Source organism: Enhydra lutris, unplaced genomic scaffold (genome assembly GCF_002288905.1).
Source record: "Enhydra lutris kenyoni isolate GAN:26980312 unplaced genomic scaffold, ASM228890v2 scaffoldscaffold68, whole genome shotgun sequence".
NCBI classification, from domain to species: domain Eukaryota; kingdom Metazoa; phylum Chordata; class Mammalia; order Carnivora; family Mustelidae; genus Enhydra; species Enhydra lutris.
In genome coordinates this window covers 4,980,697-4,999,246 of record NW_019154152.1, presented here as the reverse complement: position 1 = coordinate 4,999,246, position 18,550 = coordinate 4,980,697, and the positions used below count along the sequence as shown (strand labels likewise).

General features: G+C 36.9%; 1 protein-coding gene across 3 annotated transcripts in view; it reads left to right on the top strand.

The window, feature by feature from the left end:
• LOC111159420 (importin 7) overlaps positions 1–18,550 on the top strand; it is a 57,356-nt gene that overhangs the window by 13,204 nt on the left and 25,602 nt on the right. For all 3 annotated transcript variants that reach the window (XR_002641415.1, XM_022521869.1, XM_022521871.1), the window contains exons 2-6: positions 4,978–5,059; positions 9,641–9,794; positions 10,575–10,733; positions 15,107–15,263; positions 17,122–17,211. Coding sequence is in view for 2 of the 3 variants with exons in the window: in XM_022521869.1 (XP_022377577.1) it covers positions 4,978–5,059; positions 9,641–9,794; positions 10,575–10,733; positions 15,107–15,263; positions 17,122–17,211 (642 nt within the window). In the remaining variant the exon portion in view is untranslated. The remainder of the gene's footprint in view (positions 1–4,977; positions 5,060–9,640; positions 9,795–10,574; positions 10,734–15,106; positions 15,264–17,121; positions 17,212–18,550) is intronic.

The following is an 18,550-nucleotide window of genomic DNA, read 5'->3' as shown; positions in this document are numbered from 1 at the left end:
TTTTTTTGTTTGTTTGTTTGTTTAAGATTTTATTTATTTATTTGACAGACAGAGATCACAAGTAGGCAGAGAGAGAGGAGGAAGTAGGCTCCCCATTGAGCAGAGAGCCCGATGCGGGGCTCGATCCCACGACCCTGAGATCATGACCTGAGCCAAAGGCAGAGGCTTTAACTCACTGAGCCACCCAGGCGCCCCTGTTTTGTTTTTGTTTTTAACCATGGTTTCCTTCAGGTACTTGGGATTTTCTTTTATTTATTTATTTATTTATTTATTTAATTTATTTGAGAGAGGGAGAGAGCATGGGGAGGGGGTGGGAGAAGCAGGTTTCTGCTGAGCAGGGAGCCTGACATGGGGCTCGATCCCAGGATCCCGAGATCCTGACTTTAGCCAAAGGTAGATGCTTAACTGATTGAGCCACTCAGGTGCCCCTGGGGTTTTATTTTTTATATTTAAAACTTAAATTAAAAATTGATAAAGGTCTTTTGTTGATGTAACATTGTGGAGTACCTATTGTGCTTGTAGGAAGATATAGTTAGTGTCATATGCTCATTTTTAACTCACATGTGCCTATATATGTGGCTAGCCAACAAAAACAGTGTTCGTTGTGGTGGTTTTTGTTATTTTAACATGACCCCTAAACAGAATCCGTCAACTTCATCTGGGGTTCCAATCCTAGAAGTACTTTTTAACTCAGAAGGAAAAACTGCAGTAGTGGGACCTTAAGAGAACCCTGTATATACAAAACCACAAATATTTGTTTTGTTTTGTTTTTTAAGATTTTATTTATTTATTTGACAGAGAGACACAGTGAGGGAGGGAACACACAAGCAGGGGGGAATGGGAGAGAGAGAAGCAGGCTTCCTGCCAAGCAGGGAGCCCGATTTAGGGCTCTATCCCAGGACTCTGGGATTATGACCTGAGCCGAAGGCAGACACTTAACTGAGCCACCCAGGTGCCCCACAAATGTTGTATTTTTTAAGTGATTTTTTTTTTTTTTAAATATTTACTTATTTATTTATTTGACAGAGATCACAAGTAGGCAGAGAGGCAGGCAGAGAGAGAGGCGGAAGCAAGCTCCCTGCGGAGCAGAGAGCCCGATGTGGGGCTCGATCCCAGGACTCTGGGATCATGACCTGAGCCGAAGGCAGAGGCTTTAACCCACTGAGCTACCCAGGTGCCCTTTTTAAGTGATTTAAAGAACTAAGAACCATTTGGCAATGCTCAGTTTATGCCAGAACATACTCTGAGAAAGATGAGATTCTACTGTGTATGGAGATAAAAACAGCATAACAATTTGTTATGTCTTGATATTTACTATAATATTTTACATATTTCACCTTTTTTCAAAAATTTTGTTTATTTATTTGAGAGGGAATGAGTGAGAGCTAGAGAGCACATGCTGGGGGGAGGGGCAGAAGGAGAGGGAGAAGCAGACTCCCCGCTGAGCAGGGAGCCCCACTTTGGGCTCCATATCAGGACCTCGGGATCATGACCTGAACTGAAGGCAGACACTCAACCAACTGAGCCATCCAGGCACCTTGTTCACTTACTACTTATAGCCATCCTGTGAAGCAGATTTTGTTACACTAATTTTGTAATTAAGTCTTAGATTTACTGAAGCAACTTGCTCAAGATTTTAAAATGTCGGAAATAGCATCACTTGTATTTATAATCAGACTGTCTGAATCTAGCTGTCCTTTCCAGGGATTCATAATTCGATGCAGGAGATAAGATATATACAATAATATAAATGTCCTAAAAAGAACCACAGTGTTAGTGTGGATAGTAGTGTCCTTTGTGGGCTCATCTGTCTCTTTAATGTAAGTACTCTTTTATACTACACTGCTCCTAGGTGCTCACTGCTGCTTCCAAGGCATTTTTTTGTTGATTCATTTCAGTTCTTCATTTAATAAATTCATTGAACACCTTAAATGCCAACCATCATGAGGAACTGGGAATAAAAATAGTAATAGTTACTGTCAAGCTTAAAATCTAATTAACAGAAGAGATGGACATAAATCAGTCTACAAATATGTAATAAATGTTACAGGAAAAAAAACCCTGGAAATTATGAGAGTAATAGGGAGCCCTTCTTTAACTTGAATGATCAGTCAGCAAAGCCTTCTCTAAATGTTTAAGTGGAAACTCAAAGAATGTGAAGCTGTGAATCAGTTAACTCCAGTGGAGCAGTGGACAGAAGAGTGTTATAGGTAGAAAGTCACAGCATGGACAGTGGAGTAATTATGTTTGTTGTTGAAAGAACCTAAAGGCAGCTGGTAAGGTGGGACAGTGGGAGGTGAGAAAGTTTCTTTAAATGAGATGAAATAGGGAGGGCAAGATAATACAGACCCTCATACAGCCTTTGGGAAGTAGAGTAGAAAGCCATTGGGACGCCTAGGTGGCTCAGTCAGTCAGGCGTCTCTGTTCAGCTCAGGTCATGATCCCATGGTCCTGGGGCCAATTTCCACATCAGGCTCTTTGCTCAGCAGGGAGCCTGCTTCTCTTTCTGCCTGCTGTTCTCCCTGCTTTGTGTGCTCTCTCTGACAAATAAACTTTTTTAAAAAAAGGATTTATTTATATGACACAGAGAGGCAGAGTGAGATAGGAAACACAAGCAAGGGGAGTGGGAGAGGAAGAAGCAGACCCCTGCTGAGCAGAGAGCCTGATGAAGGGCTCTATCCCAGGTCCCTGGAATCGTGACCTGAGCCAAAGGCAGCCGCTTAACACCTGAGCCACCCAAGAGGCCCTGACAAATAAAATTTAAAAAAAAAAAAATTATTAAAAGGCTTTTTTCCCTTTTTTTAAGGGGGTTGATTTACAATTTTAAAGACCTTTGGCTGTTAAAAGGGGAATGGTGGAGGTAAGGAGTACTTACTTACATAAAGGAAGATGATAGTCGTTTGGATGAGGTTGATGTTAGTGGGAATGGAGAAAGTGGGTATATTAATTATAGAAGTATTTTGAATATAGAATTGACAGGTCCTGACATATTGAATTGGGATAAAAAAGAGGGAAGTATTAAAGATGTCATTCAGGTATTAGACATAAGTAACTTTGGTTAGTGATGAAAAAGGTGGGAAGAAGTACAAGAAAGTAGAAACATAGCTTTTAGGGGAGAATATGCTTTGAACGTAATAAATTTGAGAAGCCTGTGAAGGTAGGGATGTTAAAGAAATCTCTTAAGAGTGAAGTGGACTGGAAATAATATATCTGACAAAGTATTTAAAGACAGTGGTTGGATGAAATCAGCTGGGAAGTGTAAAAGATGGCCTATGACTGAGCAGTTACAGTTTAAATAGGATAAGAAACCAGCAAAGCAATCTGAGAAGAAACAGTGGTGTGTGAATTGCATAGTTAGAAGGGTGTTTCAGGAAAGTTACAGTGGTTAATGGTGTTTACCAGAAAGGACAAATACCTATCATTCCTCCACTTAACTACTCCCATTTGGGTCTTTACCTGTTACTTCTAGGTTGGAAGATTCTCCTTTTGATTCTCCCATACTGTGTCTACCTCTTCTACTGTACTTTACTGTAATTACTTGTTTGATTATCTTCACTGTCCTTCACATTAAACTCTTTTTTCCATGAGGTCATGGAACCTTATTATTTTGTTTCAGCTTTGTATTCTCAGCTCCTGCCATGGGGTCATGCACCAGGAACATTTAAATAAACACTTTTTGGAGTGACTGAATTCCAGCTTCTAATGTAGAAGAAATTTCTTATATCCAAAGGGAAATTTTTGTTTCTAAGAATGTATGGAATATTTTTGTGGGGGAAAGTCTGTAAAGAAGAAACTAAAATAAAAATTACTATTGTTGGGACGCCTGGGTGGCTCAGTTGGTTGGACGGCTGCTTTCGGCTCGGGTCATGATCCCGGAGTCCTGGGATCAAGTGCCGCATGGGACTCCCAGCTCCACGGGGAGTTTGCTTCTCCCTCTGACCTTCTCCTCGCTCATGCTCTCTCTCACTGCCTCACTTTCAAATAAGTAAATAAATAATTAAAAAAAAAGATTTTAAAAAAATTACTATTGTTTATATGAACATGTGCAGAAAAAATACTAAAACTTGGGCAGAAAGGAAGAGATGACATAGGTGGTAGTTATATTGGGGGAGAGAGAATGCAACTGTGAAAACATTTAAGAAGGGATATAACTTGAGTGGTTGTTTTTTTTAAAAAAACAGAAGCAAATATGACAAGTTTAGGAATCATTAAATAACTTTTTTATATTGTTAATGAAAGTGTCCAGGGTCTGTAGTATAAACTGGAAAATAGAAAATATGTGAAGAATAGCCCCTTTATAATCCCACCACCCAAGAGATAACTATATTAACATTTTGGGTGTATTTCTTTATTTTCTGTATATGCTACATTGGAATTTCATATAAATGTATTTATTATCAACATATAATTTGTATCCTACTTTTATTGTATGTTCAGAGCTATTTTTAAATTTCTATTTAAATGTAACATGCATACAGGATAGTCATTGGAAGGGTACTGTTGATTAATTTTTACACACTGAACACTTTGGTGAAATAGCCACATTCCAAAATAAAACATTATTAGTACCTTGGAAACCACTTCCCAGACTATTAATTTTTACTGATTTAGTTTGTCTGGTCACTCAGTAGAACATCTCTATGGAGAAATTATTACTGAATCGGGAAAGTAGGTATTAAAGAGGATATTGTTCTTGAGCTGTTCGTGTAAGTTAAGTGTAGGTAGGTTAAGAGTGCCAGTTAGGATAAACGGGAAGTGGAGCAGTATGAAATGAAGGCAAATGCAAACATCCAGAATATTTTAGGAGTTAGGTTATTAATTTTTTTTTTTTTAGTTCATTGTCGGTGAGTGATGGGAAATAAGGCTTGGACCAACTTGTGGGTGGTTAGCCTTTTGTGCCAGTCAAACAGTAGGACAGAGTACTGGGAATATTTATTTGCAGAAATTTAAAACCTATTTTTTTTTGTTTGTTTGTAGGCACACAAGTCTCTGAATTTTGTTTCAACACTGCTTCAGATTACTATGTCGGAACAACTGGATTTACCTGTGAGACAGGCAGGCAAGTTCCTGAATTATTTTCTTGGGTTTGTGTAAATCAGTTATTTAAAAGGTTCATAGTTGAATAGCAGAGGTGTGTTGGGGTGACCCTTCAGTGATTTTCTTCCTGAAAATCCGTTTGCCCTCATGTGTTTACTATAACAGCTAGTGCCTTGTTATTGGTGGCAGAGTTAAAGGAATGTGGTATTCCGTTGAATTAAAAGAGAAATTGATAGGGTTTATTAAAAGATTCTTTGTAGCCTGGTGGATGATTCTAAGATACAAACCCCTTTGTTTATGCACTTGCTCCTTAGAGCTTGTGCATTTACTGTTTTTAACCTTTTAAAAAGTACTACATTAGCCACTCCATCCATGACTGTTACATTTTAAGGTCCACAGTGGGTGCCTGAAACTGTATAGAACTGATGCTATATGTACTACATATTTTCCTATATGTACATACTTATGATAAAATTTAATTTGTAAATTAGGCAAGTAAGAATTTAGCCACAATAATTAATAATAAATTAGAATAGTTATAACAGGATACTATAATAAAAGGTATGTGAATGTGGTCTCTCTCTTAAAATATCTTATTTTACTGTACTCACTCTTGTGATGATGTGTAAAGATCAAATCCCTGTGTAATGAGACGAGGTGAGATTAATGATGTAGGCATTTTGACATGGTCAAAATATATTCTGATAATATGTCAGAAAAGGTCATATGCTTCTTGACTGGGTGACCACGGGTAACAAAACCACGGGAAGTGAATCTGTGCATAAGTGGGGGACTACTGTATTTCTTAGTTCCAGTTTCAATAAGATATTGAGCAGTTCTCTCAGTACCAAATGGTCTGTGAAAATGTGGTGGGTTACTTCTCATATTATCTGTTGGTCTGCAAAATAATGGAATTCACATCTTCAGGTCCTGTTACTTATTTGCAGGTGTATTAATTTTGTTATAGGAAATATAAAGTTATTAATAATTTCACCATTCTAGAAAAACCAGTTATGATACTATTTCTTGCTGTTCTTTTTCTGTACATCAGTTTTGTTAAAAAAATTTTTTTGCTTCATTTAATGTATAGTAAGCTCATCCCTTTTCTTTACATAGTGTTAGTCTTAACATTTATTTCAGTGATTAAATAATTTACCATAATGTGCCATATGAAGTGAACCATCTTTCAAGTGTTAGCATTTAATCTTAGATTTGTTTCATTAACAGTTGTATTCACAGTACCTAAAATATTGCCTGACACACCAAACATACTCAGTAAACAAATGAATGCACATAAGTTTATTATTTTTTAAAATATTGGTATTATATAAGTAGCACAACAATGGAACATTTTTGGGGGCCTATGAAATATAGTAATTTCACTAGGCCTTGGTCAGCTGTAAGTCTTTTTTAAAAATTTCTAATTAAAGGAAAAGGTTGCCTTTATTTTTTTAAATTTTAATTTTATTTTTTCAGTGTTCCAAAATTCATTGTTTATGTGCCACACCCAGTGCTCCATGCAATATGTGCCCTCCTTAATACCCACCACCAGGCTCACCTATCCCCTCACCCCTGCCCCCCCTCAAAACCCTCAGTTTGTTTTTCAGAGTCCACAGTCTCTCATGCTTCCTTCCCCCCTCCAGTATCCCCCAATTCATTTTTCCTTTCCTTCTCCTAATGTCCTCCATATTATTCCTTACACTCTACAAGTAGGTGAAACCATATGATAATTGACTCTCTCAGCTTGACTTACTTCACTCAGCGTAATCTCCTCCAGTCCATTCATATTGATATAGAATTTGGGTATTCATCCTTTCTGATGGAGGCATAATATTCCATTGTATATATGGACCATATCTTCTTTATCCATTCGTCTGTTGAAGGGCATCTTGGCTCTTCCCACAGTTTTAGCAATTGTGGCTGTTGCTGCCATGAACATTGGGGTACATATGGCCCTTCTTTTCACTACATCTGAAAAGTTGCTTTTATGCATTTTAACTGTCATTTCTCTTCTGCTAATGAAGTTGGCGTTTTCCTATTTGGTTATTTTGTAGATAAGAATCTTTGCCTCAGAAAAATACCATATGATTTCACTCATATGTGGAATTTAAAAAACAAGACAGGTGAACATTTGAGGAAGGGAAGGAAGAACAAGGTGAAAATTGAGAGGGAGGCAAACCATAAGAGACACTGAACACTAGGAATAAACTTAGGTTGTTGGAGGGAGATGCGTGGAGGGAAGGGATAATTGGATGATGGGCATTAAGGAGGGCCTTTGATGTAATGAGCACTGGGTATTACATACACCTGATGAGTCACTAAATTCTACTTCTGAAATGAATAAAATAATTGCCTTTAAATCTCAGATTTTTGCTAAGATGTTGAAAGGAGGAGGGATGACCTTAATTAACATTTTGAGACTTGATTATGTGCATTAGCAAAATTAAATTATACTAAAAAGTTGTGTAGTTAGTATGTACAAAACCAGAAGCAGCCAAACTGTGGAATTAGTCAAGAATTTTAAAATCTAATCATTACTTTACAAATTACATTCTTTTAATAATTGAATGATACTCTTTAGTGTAGGGCATATGGTGATTCCGTCTGCTAGACTTGAGAGATGCATTTGGTCTTTGTAGCAGAATCCAAGCATCCTGGATGGAATAGACTTTGAATCACGGTATTCTTACAGTGCAGTTCTCACTTGTTTATGTGTTTTGGAGACCAAAAACCTTAAGATACTGAATCATAATTATACAAATAAATATATATACCCATTCTTTTTTTTTTTTTTTTTTTTTTTTTTTTTTTCAGATTTTATTTATTTATTTGACAGAGACACAGCGAGAGAGGGAACACAAGCAGGGGGAGAGGAAGAGGGAGATGCAGGCTTCCTGCTGAGCAGGGAGCTGGAATGTGGGGCTTGATCCCAGGACCCTGGGATCATGACCTGAGCTGAAGGCAGACGCTTAACGACTGAGCCACCCAGGCGCTCCTATATACCCATTCTTTTATGTATTATGATAGAAATACTCAGAGGCTCTGTGCAGAAGATATAGCACTGTCACGTCTTAATTTTAATCTGTTCTGTTTTGGAGCTAAAGAATCAAAATTCTGGAAATAGTACTAACCTAAAACATATTACATATACTGAGTCAGTGTTCTTTACTGTAGAGGTAGTTTGTCTTAAAACTTTTGTTGAAGGGTATTTTAATGTGCAGTCAATCTTTTTTGAGATACTATAAGGAGGAGTATTTTTGTGGGGGGGGAGTAGTATTTTAATTCCCAAGGTAGAGCCAAGTAGAATATAAAAGTCATAGATGTATGAGTTATGCTATTCAAATAGGTGTAATACTCCAGGTAAGTGTTAATTACTAATCAGAGAAGGGCTGGTGTTTTGTAGAATTTAGTAATTGATTAATTTTGAATAATTTCCATTTCCTATACATCATATACATTTGTGGTTGAGGGTTCTTTTTCTCATTTGGGGGTAGAGAACTGGATAAAAAGCATTGTTAGCAATCTAGTTCATCTTGTGTTGACCAGCAGTATTCAAGATAGTGGTGTGATAGATAACAGAAAAAGTAATCTGTAATTTTTGAACACAGCACATTTTCCCATAAAATAATATGAATTTGAAGTGGTTGATTGTGGTATATTAATGAAATGCTTAAATTTATAGACTAAAAAAAATTTTTTTTTTTTTTTTTGGAATTTATTTATTTGACAGAGAGAGATCATAAGTAGGCAGAGAGGCAGGCAGAGAGAGAGAGGGAAGCAGGTTCCCTGCTGAGCAGAGAGCCCAATGCGAGACTTGATCCCAGAACCCCGAGATCATGACCTGAGCTGAAGGCAGAGGCTTAAACCACTGAGCCACCCAGGTGCCCCTAGACTAAAAATTTTTATGCTGTAATTTTCCTATGATAAAAATAACAGCCTTTGTGTGTCTTAGTTTGGGCTCCTATAACAGAATATCGTAGGCTGGATGATAGATATATTGCTCAAAGTTCTGGAGGCTGAGAAGTCCAAAATCAAGGAGCAAGCAAATTTGGTGTCTGATGAGGACCCACTTTCTGGTTCTTAGAGCCCAACATGTTGAGAGGATAGGAACCTCTCTGGTGTTTTTCCTATAAAGGCATTAATCACAAAAGACCCCACCCCTAATACCATCAAACTGGGGGGTTTGGATTTTCATATGAATTTGAGAGGGCCACAAATACTCAGTCTATAGCAGTGTTATTAATTGTGGGAACAGTATAGTATGTATATGTAGTTTTGTCTTTAGAGGCTTCATTTAGAAAATTAATATGGTTAAATCAATCCAAATAGCTTTCCTACAGAAAGCAGGATAAAAAGTATAAATGTGATGTAAAAAGTCTTAATAGTTTTATTTGTATAGTGTGTTTATTTGTAGTTTCTTAGCCTGTATGTTTAATACTAACTTCATGGGTGATTACTGTAGCTAAGAATTAAACTGTTTTGATTATCAACTTTGAAAATAATAAAATATGCAGTATTTTAAATGGAGGTGTGGACACTTAAAAGGGATATTCACAGTACTTTCACAGTAAACACTCTTTTGTCAAATTGATCTACATTTTAGGTGTTATCTATTTGAAAAATATGATAACACAGTATTGGCCTGATCGGGAAACAGCACCAGGGGATATATCCCCTTATACTATTCCAGAAGAAGATCGACATTGTATTCGAGAAAATATTGTAGAAGCTATTATCCACTCTCCTGAGCTCATCAGGTATATGTATATTTTAAAACTTACCCATTGTTTTAGGTACATAATTTGTGGAGTTTGGGAGGGGACAGCACAGTGGGTCCTTTCAGAACATAAAAACCTGTCATTTTTATAGCAGTAAACTTAATAACAGGCAAATTCCTTTTGTATTTTCTTACTGTAGTTTTTATATTTATAAAAACCAAGAACAACTTCTTTTATTTTTAAACCAAGAACTTCTAAACTTCTTCATGTGAAATTTATGAAACAGTGTGATCAGGTGAGAGGGGTTAAAGAAAACTGTAGAATGCTGACCTATATATTAAATATTCTTGATCACTAAAAGTTCTTATTTTTATATGATTTTGTAGAATTTTTTTTAAAGAATTGTATTTATTTATTTTAGATAGAGAGCAGAGGGGAGGAGAGGGACAAGCAGACTCTGCACTGAACATGAGCCTGATGCAAGGCTCGATCTCACAACCCTGAGATTACGACCTGACCCAAAATCGAGGGTCAAATGCATAACTGACTGAGCCATCCAGACACCCCAGTTTTGCAGAATTTTTAATGAAAATAGCTGTGTTTTAAATGAAACTCATCAGTTGATGATAGGGATGAAAAATAAGGAAAAATAAAATCACACCTACATTTGTAACATTTGTTGGGTTTCTTTTAAATCAGTAGGAATGGGTAGTTTTTTCTCAATGACTTATTTTTACCTAACCAGCCATTTTCTTTGTGTGAGCAGAATTTTATCTAGGTACCATTTCTTTCTCCTTATTGTTTATTTTTGACTTTCAGGGTACAGCTTACTACATGCATTCACCATATCATCAAACATGATTATCCAAGCCGCTGGACTGCCATTGTGGACAAAATTGGCTTTTATCTTCAGTCTGATAACAGTGCTTGTTGGCTAGGAATTCTTCTTTGCCTTTATCAGCTTGTGAAAAATTATGAGTAAGTGTCTCTCAATTCCTACAGAGATTTGAGAAGTAGGAAAAATTTGGAAATTTTAAGGTATTTTGTTTGAATATTTAAAATTACATTTGGTATATAAAAATTAGCGAATTATATGTTGATTTTAATGCAGTATTTTCTTTTTAAAGTAGGATCTTATTTTAATTCTTTAGTCACTTCTGTTGATTCAGCTTAGAAACTTGTTGTGCCCTTTTTTTCATATTATCTGTTTCCCTATTCAAAAACTGGGTTATCTCTAATTCCTCAATATGGGCTCCTCAGTTTGTGCTGATAAAAGGCCTAAACATAAGCTTTTTTACAATGTGAAGGGTATCAGAGTACTTTGAGCATTAGAGCTTGTTTAACTTCTGGCTTTCTGTGAATTTTTTATCTTAATTTGGGGTCTTGATAAGTTTCAAGAACCTACCTGTAATTCTTTAAGAAGGATATGTTGGAATTTCACATGATCATTTTTAATCATTGTGTTTTAGGGATTCAGTCACCTGTTTCAGTGTTTGCATATTTGAGCAAATTATAGTTCATATAAGTAATTAGTATCAGTAAGAAAGATTTTAGGCCAAGGGATCATTTTAGATCTGGGTTTAGGGATGAGAAAAAAGGTCTAACCTTGGAAGCTGAGGTATAGCATTAAGAGTAGTAAGCTATACATTGAAGGGATTATCTCAGTCGTGTAGTGGAAGTAATGAAATTTGTAGGCATTTGAAAGTTTTGATAACAGAAAATTTTGAGGAAGGCATGAGGAACACTTACACCATGATGGTGGCCTTATTTCCAGACCTGACAGCTGCACAGATGCCATTGTGAGCCCGCTAATTCTGGGGCCTGTAGTTAGCCTCCGATACCCTTTTTGGGTCCCAACTAAAGTAGCTGATGAACTGCTGCTTTTCTTCTGAGCAGGAGAGAAGTATACCATTTACAGCATTGGTACTGGTGTTTTCTTGTGTTCCCACCAGCTACCCATCTTCCTGCTAAGGAATGTTCCAGCTGTTGCTCCAACTTCTATCAGAGTGCCAGTTGTTGTAGTTCTGGTAAGTGAGTGACTAAAATGAGAGAGAATAACAATAATAAGCTGTTATTGTCATTAAGGAGGTTAAGTCTCTCCTGTCCTATAATCTTAGCAGGAGAGAGTGTGACAGAGATTTTTTTAAATGGGAGACATAGGAGGCTGCTACAATATTGGAATTCCAGTTCATTTCCAGCCAGTGTTCGATTGTGGAGCACAAGGTGTTCACAAGGGATCTGTGTGGACTGAAGCAGTTCTAAGAAAATTCATGGAGAAATTGGAAGTTGTGGTGGTCTTCAGGAGCATAGATCCTCAGGAAATGCTTGTCAGTTGAAAGAGCACAGTAGGAGCATTTGAAGAGGAGGGCATGTCACACCACACGGAGTAGTATGAACAAAGAAAGGTACAGAGGTAGAAATGAGATATTATCTTTAGTGGGTAGTGAGGAGACCACCAATGGTATGGATAATTTCTGTTTAGAGGCGGGGGGGATAAATTTGGAGCTGGTAAATTGGGACCATGTTAAAGACAGTTTTGAATGCTGTGATGGAGAATTTGGATGTAACCTTTTAGATACTAATGTACCATTGAAGATTTTTTTTTGTTTTTTGTTGGTTTTTTTTTTTTTTTTTTTTTTTTTTTTACGGTAAAGAGATGGGCTAGTACTTAGGATTTCCTGTGAGCATGGCTCACCAGATTGGCACATTGTAGCCTTGTGGTAGTCCGCTTTTATTAGCGTCACATTTTCGTGCTGTCAGGAACCCTCAGGTCTTAGGGGTTAGTAATTTGTTTCCTACCATAATTACTTTCATATACCAGTTAGCGTAGATTAGCAGCTAGTACCACCTAATTTCAAGTCCTCTCCTGAATGTAGAGAGGGAGTTAGGAAAGAAGAATGTGTAATATGGACTGGATACTCAAACCTTCTTAATGTGGGTGATCATCTGGGTTGGGTAAATGGAGAGAAGTGCATAATATAGTTCTGCCTTTGTAGTTAAAAGGAAGTACTGTCTTTAATCACTGTAGTTTGTATAATCAGATCGGAGACTGAAAATGGCTTCCTTTCATAAATTGTTAATTGTTTTTACTGACTGAAAACTGTACAGATGTTTTAAAATGTATGCTAGGTGTAATTTCTCAGCATGTTAAAACAGTATTTTAAATAATCTGTGAGTTAATTGTTCAGTAGTCTCAATCATTATTAGAACATTTGTTGTGGTTTTTTGTTTTTGTTTTTGTTTTGTTTTGTTTTTTAGATCTTTACTTATTTATTTGACAGAGATCACAAGTAGGCAGAGAGGCAGGTGGGGGGGTGGCAGTGGGGAAGCAGGCTACCGCCAAGCAGGGAGCCCGATGTGGGGCTCGATCCCAGGACCCTGAGATGATGACCTGAGCTGAAGGCAGAGGCTTTAATCCACTGAGCCATTCAGGCGCCCCTGTGGTGTGTTTTATTCTTGGCAATTTATTTCAGTTCTATTTCCATCTAGTAGGGGAAAATAATCTAGCCTTTTTACCTTTACCTTTTTTTAAAAAGATTTTATTTATTTATTTTGGAGAGAGAGTGTGTGTGAGTGGGGGTAAGGGCAGAGCGAGAATGAGAGAATCTTCAGTGGACGCCTGCTGAGTGCAGAGCCTGTCTTGGGGCCTGATCTTAGAACTCTTGAGATCATGACCCAAGCTGAAATCAAGAGTCAGGTGCTTAACCAACTGAGCCATCCAGGTGACCCTTACCTTTACCTTTTAAAAATGTGCTCAGATACTCAATTCTTAAATATATATTGCTCTTCAAGAAGGCTACCAATAGATAAAACTGGAATCTGGTAGGAAAAACCAATTAAAAAGCAGTTTAATCTAAAAAGATAAACTCAGTTTTTTAGAATAATGACTTAACCACTAGTCTGTATTTTGTAAAGCTATTCTGCCTATCCACTCCTTAATAATAGAAGGTGGGGTGTCATTCCTATAGTTCTTTTTCTTTAAGATTTTGTTTATTTATTAGAGAATCAGTGATGGGAATGGGGAGAGAGAGTGAGAAGCAGACTCCCTGCTGAGTAAGAAGCTGGGCTCTGGCCTCTCCCAGGACTTGGGAGATCATGACCTGACCCAAGGGCAGATGCTTAACCAATTGAACCATCCAGGTGTCCCCCTATAGTTCTAATCTGTTAATTTACTTGTTTAAGGTTTTTGTTTTCCATTGAAGCATAGTTGACACAGTGTTTTTTAAATTGAAGTACAGTTTAATTAAAAATAAATCAACAGACCTTTTTAAATAATACTGTTAAAATGCTAAGACATCTATACATGGAAATTTCTCACTTAGGGCAGCAGTTCTTTACCCACATCCTTGGAGCAAATGTGATTCAGAATTCAGAAGTTTTTGGATTTTAGAAAGATAAGAAGGTTCACATAATAATACATGTTAAACACTCCTGTTGAAATTGGACCAACACCGGTAGTCAGATGCATATTATGATATCTGCTATAAAATACATGAATATCCACTCCAGATGGGATAAATGAAGACCATAAATAGCCTGTTGAAGTCAGGTTTTGTTGCCAAATAGGTTACAAAAGAACATCCTGTTTATAAAGTGCTTATTTTCTGCTTTCTAGATGCCACTTCTGCCTTAATGCTTTTGGTATGTAAATAACTTAAGGAGGGTAATAGATAATCAATTTTATATCAGTTACCTGCTAATATTTAAAAGCTAAGTCATTGTAGCTCCTCAGTTGTATAAGCATTCACAATTAGAGACTGTAGTGAGGGCAGACCTTGGATCTTGACTGCTGAAGTTCATACCTAGAGGAGTATGTTGAGAAAGATACTGCTCTGTGCTTCAGTTTACTCAAACTATTGAAGTGAGGATACTAATGGAGCCTTGAGGATTTTTTTTTTTTTTTTTTTTTTAGAGATTTTATTTATTTGACAGAGACAGAGTAGTCAGAGAGGCAGGCAGAGAGAGAGGAGGAAGCAGGCTCCCTGCTGAACAGAGAGCCCAATGTGGGGCTCGATCCCAGGACTCTGGGATCGTGACCTGAGCCGAAGGCAGAGGCTTTAACCCACTGAGCCACCCAGGTACCCCGGAGCCTTGAGGATTATTGACTTCATAATGAATGCTCAGAAAATTTTAGATACTTTGTTATTATTTGAGGTTTTTCTTAAGTTGCTTTTGCTTGTGATATAGTTCCATTGTTGGTTTTTCCTTTTTTTTCTAGGAATCTAAAGTTGCTTAGGAAGTATTTGCTTATATTTGTGTGGACAAACAGGCAGTTTAATTTTGTATCTCATTCATATAAATGAAATTGTGATGCAAATTCTTACAGAATTAGTTTGTATTCCTACCCAAAGGTACAAGAAACCAGAGGAACGGAGTCCACTGGTAGCAGCAATGCAGCATTTCCTGCCAGTTCTAAAGGACCGTTTTATCCAGCTTCTTTCTGATCAGTCTGATCAATCTGTCCTCATCCAGAAACAGATTTTCAAGATCTTCTATGCTCTTGTTCAGGTAATTTTTATATATAAAAGTCTATCTTTTGCTACATTAAAAGATAACAAAGAATTTCCATGTCTTAATAATAATTTCACTTGAAAATCTAGATTACAAATGGATTACAAATGGATGATTTGCTAGTCATATATAAATTGCCAAAATTATGTGTGCATTAAAAGTCTAACGAAGCACACTTCCCTAAATACATAAACAAGACCAATAGATCTTAAATTATAACTGGTCAATCTTAAGTTCTCTTAAATCATCTGACACTATTTACAAAATTTTAGTAAAAAAATTTTTATGCCTTTCACCTTGAGAATTCACAAGTCTGAAAATCAATTAGTAATAATTGCACCTCGGATAAACCCCATTGGCTATGATACTGCCACTGCGCAAAGCTCACAAGTCTGAAAATCAATTACTGAAATTACAATTTATATCTAGCATGAACCTGATGTGCCAAATATATATAGATTGTCCCAGTGACTACAAAACCTATTCCTAAGTTTAACAAAAATACTAGTACTGTGGCTTGGCTGGCACACAGTGATGGGCTTCATCATTTTTACATATTCTAAATTTTCCTGGGATAAAAGATATCCAATGAGGAAATGATTGTGTGTATTTTCTCAGTGGGATATAATTACTTAAATGAAACTGGTTTAGATCAAGATTAAAATTTTAGTTCTTTTTGTGCCATATAGCCATAGAAGGATTCATCTCATCTACTAGAACCTTTGGTTTCTTTTATACACTTACTTAACTTCAAAATCTCATTTAAATAGATCTGTGACTTCCACTAAGATTGTAACTGACTCACCATATTGTTTGGTTGGATTTTGTGTATCTTTGCTAGATTAGTAAAGATAGTCCATTATCTCCCAGTCTTAATCAAAGGACACTTTAATGCCATTCCATTGGCTGCTTCTTACAGAATTTTTACAAGTGATTTGGGTATATAATATACTGTTTTTGTTTGTTTTTTAGTTGGTAAGATTATAACTTTTAGATTAAGAATAAGTTATTTTTGTAAATTGTTCTAGGGAATAGGGCAAGATATTTATCTTCCCAACTGATTTTTTGATGCTAACATACCCTGATATTCAGTATAGCCCTTTCTCACTTGTGAAAATAGATATTCTAAAATCCCAAATAGGGTATTGATTTTATCCCTGTTGAGAGGATTTATCCAAGGAATGCAAGAAAGAGTGGATCAGTGGTTAAGAGATCAGTTTCCTATGATTAACTCCTTTTTTTTTTTTTTTTTTTTTTAAGATTTTATTTATTTACTTGACAGAGAGATCACAAGTGGGCAGAGAGGCAGGCAGAGAGAGCGGGGGAAGCAGGCTCCCCTCCGAGCAGAGAGCCCAATGCATGGCCCAGTCCCAGGACCCTGAGATCATGACCTGAGTCAAAGGCAGAGGCTCAACCCACTGAGCCACCCAGGCGCCCCTATGATTAACTCATAGAAGAAGACCTATAACCATCTCTAAGATTGCCACATAAAGCATTTGATAACATTTAATAACCATTCCCACTTTAAAGAAACAAAAAACAAGCTAAGAGTCCTAGAATAGAAATTTTCTTCACTTGATAAAAGACATTCACTAGAAATCACAATATCACTCTTAGGGTAAAAATAAGATGTATTCCCAGTAATTTGGGACTAAGACAAGGATGGTCACTGTAATGCCACAATTCTCGGTTGTGGATAACTGATCAAATCAGCCAGATAAGAAATTTGCTTGTGTACTAAAAATGGGAAATGAGGATTGAATGAAATACTTTTTATAGGTTTTGTGAAGAGTTAAAGGAAGTAGGATTTTCTTTTGTAATGATTTTAAAGTATTGATTCTTGATTTTCATTTAGTATACACTACCATTGGAGCTGATAAACCAACAGAACCTGACAGAATGGATAGAAATTTTAAAGACTGTTGTGAACAGAGATGTACCGAATGTAAGTCTCTATGTGTTCTTGTATTACTGAAATATCTAATTATCTTTTGGGAATTTTAACTGACACTTTCTGTAACATTTTTATGAGTTTATATAATTCATGATGCAAATTATTCTAGATAAAGAGACCATTTTGTTTGTTTACATATGTGCAATAATAATTAAAAATTGTGCAGTGTTATTTCATATACTGTTGTTTAGGTATTTATATCTATAGGTACTTATATCTTGGGAACTTATATCCTAATGCTTCTGTTTCTTCTCAGTTTTTAATTTTATTTATTTATGTATTTATCTATATATAAAGTTTTTTTATAATGTGATAGAGAGTGAGTGAGAGAGAGCACATGATTGGGGGCGGTGGGGTGGGGGCTAAGAAGCAGACTCCCCAGTGAGCAAGGAGCCCAATGCAGGGCCTGAGATCATGACCTAAGCGAAAGGTAGACATTCAGCTAAGAGCCACCCAGGAGCCCCTTCATTTAAAAAAATTTTTTTTTAAGTTTTATTTAAGTAATCTCTACACCTAACATGGGGCTCATACTCACGACCCTGAGATCAGAAGTCACATGCAACTGAGCCAGCCAGGCACCCCATCTTATCTTCTCAGGTTTTAATTAAGAGTTCATAATATATATCAACTCACATAGCTACAAAATCCTTTTCTGTCTTTTTTTTTTTTTTTTTTTAAGATTTTATTTATTTTTTTGACAGAGACCACAAGTAGGTGGAGAGGCAGGCAGAGGGAGAAGAGGAAGCAGGCTCCCTGCTGAGCAGAGAGCCCGATGTAGGGCTCTATCCCAGGACCCTGGGACCATGACCCAAGCTGAAGGCAGAGGCTTTAACTGACTGAGCCACCCAGGCGCCCTACAAAATCCTTTTCTTTTCTTTTCTTTTTTTTTTTTTTTAAGATTTTATTTATTTATTTGACAGAGATAGATCACAAGTAGGCAGAGAGGCAGTCAGAGAGAGAGGAGGAAGCAGGCTCTCCGCTGAGCAGAGAGCCCGATGCGGGCCTCGATCCCAGGACTCTGGGATCATGACCTGAGCCGAAGGCAGAGGCTTTAACCCACTGAGCCACCCAGGCGCCCCAAAATCCTTTTCTTATGAGAAATGTTTTTAAAGATTAATTTAGAGAAAGGGAAAGCGTACATGGGTGAGCAGGGGGAGGGGCAGAGGAAGAGAGTATCCTCAGACTGCCCTCTGAGCGTGGAGGTCCACGCAGTGCTCAATCCCAGGATCCTGAGATCATGACCTGAGCCGAAATCAACAGTCGGAAACTTAATCGACTGAGTCACGTAGATGCCCTATGATGAGAATTTTTTTTTTTAAGATTGTATTTA